The 6,195-nt window shown below is 60.7% G+C and overlaps 1 protein-coding gene across 2 annotated transcripts; it reads left to right on the top strand.

Moving 5' to 3' along the window:
* Window positions 1-2,795: 2,795 nt before the first annotated feature.
* Window positions 2,796-5,812, top strand: TSSC4 (tumor suppressing subtransferable candidate 4). Of its 2 annotated transcripts, none has more exons than XM_012456171.2 (3): window positions 2,796-2,861; window positions 4,298-4,444; window positions 4,598-5,812. In XM_012456171.2, exon 3 carries the CDS (start codon window positions 4,621-4,623, stop codon window positions 5,629-5,631), a length of 1,011 nt encoding a protein of 336 aa, XP_012311594.2. In that variant the 5' UTR covers window positions 2,796-2,861; window positions 4,298-4,444; window positions 4,598-4,620; the 3' UTR covers window positions 5,632-5,812. The 2 variants fall into 2 exon arrangements, with proteins under 2 accessions (XP_012311594.2, XP_012311595.2); XM_012456172.2 differs by lacking the exon at window positions 2,796-2,861 and adding an exon at window positions 2,878-2,997.
* Window positions 5,813-6,195: the final 383 nt, after the last annotated feature.

Raw genomic sequence — 6,195 nt, 5'->3', positions numbered from 1 at the left:
TCAGACTTAAAAAGGTGCCAGAATCTTAGTTAATTCTCTCCTGGGTCAGCAAATAGACCTGGAGAGGGAGGGGGATTCTGTATAGATATTTTCCCCACAAGAGACAGCTTTGCGGGACCATTTCAAAACACGTCAAAGAAACTCGATTTCTTTTAGGGTATGCTGTCATGTTGGCATCTTATTGCTACAGAGTCTTTTTTGTGAGTCTTAAGTTCTCTGTTTTATTTTTATTTTAGAGGGAGTTTTGCTCTTGTTGCCCAGGCTAGAGTGCAATGGCATAATCTTGGCTCACTGCAACCTCCACCTCCCGAGTTCAAGCGATTCTCCTGCCTCAGCCTCCCAAGCAGCTGGGACCACAGGCTTGCAGCACCATACCCAGCGAATTTTGTATTTTTAGTAGAGACAGGGTTTTGCCATGTTAGCCAGGCTAGTCTCAAACTCCTGACCTCAGGTGATCCACCCACCTGGGCTTCCCAAAGTGCTGGGATTATAGGCGTGAGCTATGGCACCTGGCTTAAGCTCTCCGTGTTTTAATGTGAATGCTGGTCAGCTGTGCCGAAACTCTCACAGGAAGAGGGTATAATGAGGCACCAATGGTCATCATGGCCTAAACTAGCTTTTCAGGGTTACTTTAGAATTCTTTTGGCTAAGAGGTGCCCATCCCATTGGCTGGGGTTGCTTAGAACTTTGCTTTTGAGTTTAAACCAAGGAGCAACTTCAGGTAGCAAGGGCCCTTCTGGGGGCTCTGTGTTGCCTGCAGCCACTTCCACTCTGCCCCTTGGACACACCAAGGGGCAGTGCCAGCGGGTGGGCAGGAGGGGTCGGGCAGCCAGAGAATGCAGTAGGAGATGGGCTCGGGGCAGGGGCTGGGTAGGCTGCAGGACTCCTCTTCCTCCTGAGGGATGGTAAAGGATGAACACACGGCCCCCTCCCGAGCATTTAAGGGTCTCTGCTCTGCCCATCTAGTGCCTGTAAGTGTTCCTTTGAGGAGCTGGTGGTTCAGGGCCTGAGCCACATCTCAGAGGTGCTGGAGGGGAAGAAAGACCTGAGCCTCCTCGGGAGCCCACCCAGCCCACCAGTGAGCAGTGGGTGGGTGGACAGGCTCTGGGGCTAAGCATCCCCTGCACTCCCCCCACCCTTTCCCTGTCTGAGCTCCTCCAGCCAATGTCCTTGGTCTCGGCTCTCCCATCTCCCATCTTCCCTCACACTAGGGGGTGGTGCTTGCTGTGGGTCCGGCTGCTTTTCCCTAGTTGTGGGGAGGAAGGTGCTGGAACATTTAATTGACCCCTGGAGGAAAGGAGAGACTGGGAATTTATGTCTAGGGCTCCCAGCAGCCCCTCTGCAGGCCAATTTGGAAACTGTCCCCAGCCCTGCATTTTGGGGGGGTTGCAGAGTCTCTCAGCAGGCCCTCTCCTGCTGCTCCCAACTTCCAAGCCTGCACTGGTTGGGAGAGCAGGATGGTCCAAGGAGCCCCCTCTCCACTTCCCGCTGTGTTCTCTGTGGGGAGGGAAGAGCAGTTTAAGGAATATTGTATCCCAAAGGCGCACAGCAGACCGGGGGCCGAGGGGTGGGCCCTGCTTCCCCTCCTTTTCTCTCTAGGCCGGGCCACAGCAGGTCCTTGAATCCTGTTTCCCAGAGGATGCCAGGATAGCAGGCTCTGGGAAGGGAGTTCTCTCTCGAGCCTTTCAGACGGACCAGCGGTCTAGCCGCCAAGGGGAACTCAGATTCCCGGAGTGTGCGGGGCATGAACGCTCCCAGCAGAGAAGGGGCACAAGGTGCCAACCAACTAGGGCCCGGTGGCCAAGGGAGACGCGGCTTGTCAAGAGGAGAAGCTGGGCCCTCGTTCTCCCTTTCAGGGCGGGCACCGTGGACAGGCGAGGCCAGGCTGCCGGCTCCCAAGCATGGCGGAGCCCAGACCTTTCTGGCTGCCGCCGACCCAGCCACGCTGACTTGGAAGCTTGAGGAGCGTTCAGCGGCCTCCACCCTGCCCGGGAGGACGGGGGACCGGGGACCTGGAAGGGCCTGGCCCTGGCTTCCCTGCAGCGCCCTCGGGGGCCGCCTCAGGCCCTCCCGGAGCCCGGACCAATGCGCCAGAGCTGAGGGCCCAGGGCTGCGCGGGTGGCCCGGCAGCGTCCCCAAGGGCGACGCCCCACAAGTTTGCGGCCAGGGCCCAGCCAACCCCTAGGGGTGGGAAAGCGTCGGCCCAGCCAGCGGATCCAGCAGGGCCGCCCCCTTCACCCGTTGCCCAGAGGTCAAGACTCCGCGTCCTCATCTCGGGCTGGGACCGTCTTTGCGTCTACCCTGAGCGTGACCGTGGGATCCTGGGGAGCCCCGCCTCGGTGCCCCGAAGCCCCGGAAGAGCTACCGTTGTCGCTTCCGATCACGACCGGAAGTGTCCGGAACGGCATTCGCCCGCCCTACGAGATGACGCACTTCCTGCCTGAGGCGGCCGCTGTTCTCGCGGTTTCCAGCAGGTGGCGCTGGGACCACGGGAAGCCGGCCCGGCTGTCGGTTAGCCCTCGAGCATTCTGGGAATTGCAGGCCTGGCCCCTCCTCTTCCTGTTCTCCTTGGTCAATTCCGGCCTTGTTTCTCCAACAAATGCCGCGGTTCCGGGCTGTTTCCGAGCCGGACGCCAGGACCGCGGTGTCGAGGAGTAGAGAGGCGGACGCATGCGCACAAGACTACACGTCCCGAAAGGCGTCGGGAGCGGCGGCCCAGTGCCTTGTGGGAGGTGTAGTTTTGCGGGCGTGGAAGCCGCGGCGCTCGGCCAGTTGAACACTCGGTTTCCCAGAGGGCCGAGCGCGCCGCGTGGGCGGGCGGCGCCGACCAAGATGGAGACGGCCGTGCCGCCTTTGAGCTGGTAGGTTTGTGTTGAAGAAGTACGGGCCGCGTGGGCCGGGTGAGCCTCCGGGAGGTCACCGAGCGCAACTGAGGCCCCGCTGTGCTCACCGACCCCGGTACCTCGCGGCCGAGCCCTTGGGACCCACAGCATCCTCGTGAGTGTCCAGCCCTACTTAGCACCGAGAGCCGACTTGGCACAGAGAGTTTATTCCCTGGCGGGGAGGTCTTGCTGGCACATAGAGAGGAGAAAGGCCAGGCCCTGCGTTCATGTGGAGAAAGAGACGGTTTCCTTCAGCCTCCGGGCATGAAGGACTCTGCTCTGCCTTCCACACATTGCCAGATTTCGCCAAGAACTCCGAGAAACGGATTCCCAGAGTCCCTATCTTGCAGCCCGATCCCCGGCTCCCCCTCGGAGTGCCCCGTTGTCCAGGCTGCTTCTGGCCGCGGCAGCGTCCCGCTGCAGAGGACAGGAGTGCGAATCTGGGAAGCAGGGGTCTGGTTGTAGCTCCAGCTTCATCTGCAACATGCCATGTGACTTGGGCAAATTATTTCCCCACCCCGTCCCTGCCAGCTCTAAAACGGACATCAGTGGGGGGTTCTGGGTAGCCCCTTTCATTTATGGGGTGACTTCTTCACTGAAGAGAGTCACGCCTCAGAGGAATTAAAGTGCTGCCTCTGTTTGACCTGGTGGAGGGCACTAAGAGCCCCTTCTGGTACCCCTGACCCCATCCTTGTTGGGTGCACAAGACACAGGTCACCGTGGCGGGCAAGGAATGTTGGTAGCAGAAGAGTCAGTGGATGGATGGCTGAGGGTAGTGCAGAAGGGTGAGACTGGGCCGTCCTCTTGGCCTGGAAATGCCAGCTCCGAGGCACCCAGTCACTCCTCCACTAAATGGGTGCAGGAGGCAGCACTTGTCTGCCCAGCTGGAAAGGCAATGTATGTGTTGAGTGTTACACGATGAGGGCCACTAGAGGTCGCTCCAGAAGCTGCGGGGATTTGCCTCTGCCTATGAGGGCTGCTCAAGGTGATGGTTGACACCCCACTTTCCTGAGATGCCAGGGCCTTGGCTGCAGATGTCTTCGAAGCTCCCGGGGCTCTCCCAGCAAATAGGAGCAAACGTTTTCCCCGATGACCAGGAAGGTGCCTGCTCTTTGTGGAGTACCGACTGCTCATCCCCCACAGCAAGCAGCTTATAAGTAGCTCTCCTGCCTGATCTCGGCCCTGGGTTCAAGCCCTGGGCAGCTGCTTACTACCAAAATCGCTTAGTAGTTCCAAGCCTGCCTGCAGAGGGTTGGCATGATTAAATTAAGTCACGAGTCAAAAGTCCCTACCCTGGGTTCTGGCCTGTCAGCGGCTCCAAAACCCAGGCTCTGGTTGGTCCTGCCTGGCACCTCTTTCGCACATTTTCGCTCCGGTCTGAGGATGGTCCTCTCCCCCACCCCTCCCACCTGCAGTTGAGCAGCTGAACAGAGCCATGCCAGGGGCACTCCGAGGCCTGAGACCACCATACCTGTGCCACTGAGGACCTTCATCAAGGTTCCGCCCACCTGGCTGTCCAATCACACTCCAGTGTCAACCACTATACCCAGGAGCCAAGGGAGGTGAGAGGAGGGCTGGGAGGGGGAGACGGGACTCCACCCTGTGTGGGACAGGCCTGTCGGCTGACCCTCCTTATCCAGGGGCAATCGATCTGCAGGAGACTCATTCTTAATACTGTTCCTCAGAAACAAACTTCCTGGGCTATTTTGGTCTAGGTGTGACGTGGTCCTGGGAACACATGGCTGAGGCAGGGACAGAGGAGCCGTCCTCCAGCGTGGAGGGGGAGCAAGAGACGGAGTATGACACGCTGCCTTCCGACACAGTCTCCCTCAGTGACTCAGACTCTGACCTCAGCTTGCCTGGTGGTGCTGAAGTAGAAGCGCTGTCCCCGATGGGGCTGCCTGGGGAGGAGGATTCAGGCCCCGATGAGCCGCCCTCACCCCCCTCAGGCCTCCTCCCATCCGTGGTGCAGCCGTTCCATCTGAGAGGCATGAGTTCCACCTTCACCCAGCGCAGCCATGACATCTTTGACTTCCTGGAGGGGGCAGCCAGGCGGGCTCCACCGTCTGTGGCCCACACCAGCATGAGTGACAGTGGAGGCTTCAAGCGGCCCCTGGCGCCCTCAGGCCGGCCTCCAGTGGAAGGCCTGGGCAGGGCCCATTGGAGCCCAGCCTCCCCCAGGGTACCTCCAGTCCCCGACTATGTGGCACACCCCGAGCGCTGGACCAAGTACAGCCTGGAAGATGTGACTGAGGTCAGCGAACAGAGCAATCGGGCCGCCGCCCTGGCCTTCCTGGGCTCTCAGAGTGTGGCTGCCCCTACTGACTGCATGCCCTCCTTCAACCAGGACTCCTCCAGCTGTGGGGAAGGGAGGGTTGTCTTCACCAAACCAGCCCGAGGGGTTGAGGCCAGACACGAGAGGAAGAGGGTCCTGGGTAAAGTGGGAGAGCCAGGCAGGGGCAGCCTTAGGAACCGTGCCCCAGACGGGGGCGAGGGCCCGGTGGAGCTGGCCCATCTGGCCAGGCCCGGGAGCCCAGAGGCTGAGGAGTGGGGCAGCCCCCATGGGGGCCTGCAGGAGGTAGAGGCACCGTCAGGGCCTGTTCACGGCGGGCCTGCGCCAGGCCTCCCACCGGTGGAGACAGTTGGTTTCCACGGCAGCAGGAAGCGGAGTCGAGACCACTTCCGGAACAAGGGCAGCAGCTCCGAGGGCCCAGGCGCTGAGGTCTCAGAGGGAGACGGTGCCGTCTGACCACACTGGCCACTGCCCAGCTAGAGTGGGAGGAAGCCTGCAGGCTACCTGTAGGTGGCACTGGTGGCCCTGGCTGTGGCCCTGGGCGTCATCCTCCCAACAGAGACCTGACTGAGGCTCCTGGGGTGTGGGGTGTGGGCGGGAAGCATTGGCTACCTGGTGGGGACAATAAAGCTTTTGGGACTTACTCAGGTTTCATGTATATCTGGGCCCTGCTCACCCCTGTCGGCAATGAGGGGTCCCGCTTGGCTTCTTCCAGCCTCACTTAGTCGCAGTGTCCCCATACCTGACCCTCTGTGCCGGGCCACTCGAGGGTGGCTGGCACCTGCATCCCTCTCCAGCAGATCACCCAGGTGGCAGCAAGAAGTGGAAACCCCAGGTCTCCTCCAGGGCTTGTGGCTCAGTGGCAGGTGTCCGGCGAGTGCCCTCAATGGGCCCGGGTGGGTACAGAATCTGCTCTCCCCCAACCAAAGCCCACACGATAACATCAGCCCCAGGCCTGGTGCAGATTCCAGCATGGGAGGCGAGAGGAAGGTGACAAATTGGGTCTGGACAGAGTCTGGG

The sequence above is a fragment of the Aotus nancymaae genome, unplaced genomic scaffold, assembly GCF_030222135.1.
Source record: "Aotus nancymaae isolate 86718 unplaced genomic scaffold, 86718_ANA_hifiasm-v0.15.2.pri h1tg000106l, whole genome shotgun sequence".
Lineage (NCBI taxonomy): Eukaryota > Metazoa > Chordata > Mammalia > Primates > Aotidae > Aotus > Aotus nancymaae.
This window is presented reverse-complemented; position numbering and strand designations above follow the sequence as displayed.

What these genes read in the sequence shown, in the direction of transcription:
- TSSC4 (XM_012456171.2), top strand. Translation starts at nt 4,621, where the DNA reads ATGGCTGAGGCAGGGACAGAGGAGCCGTCCTCCAGCGTGGAGGGGGAG.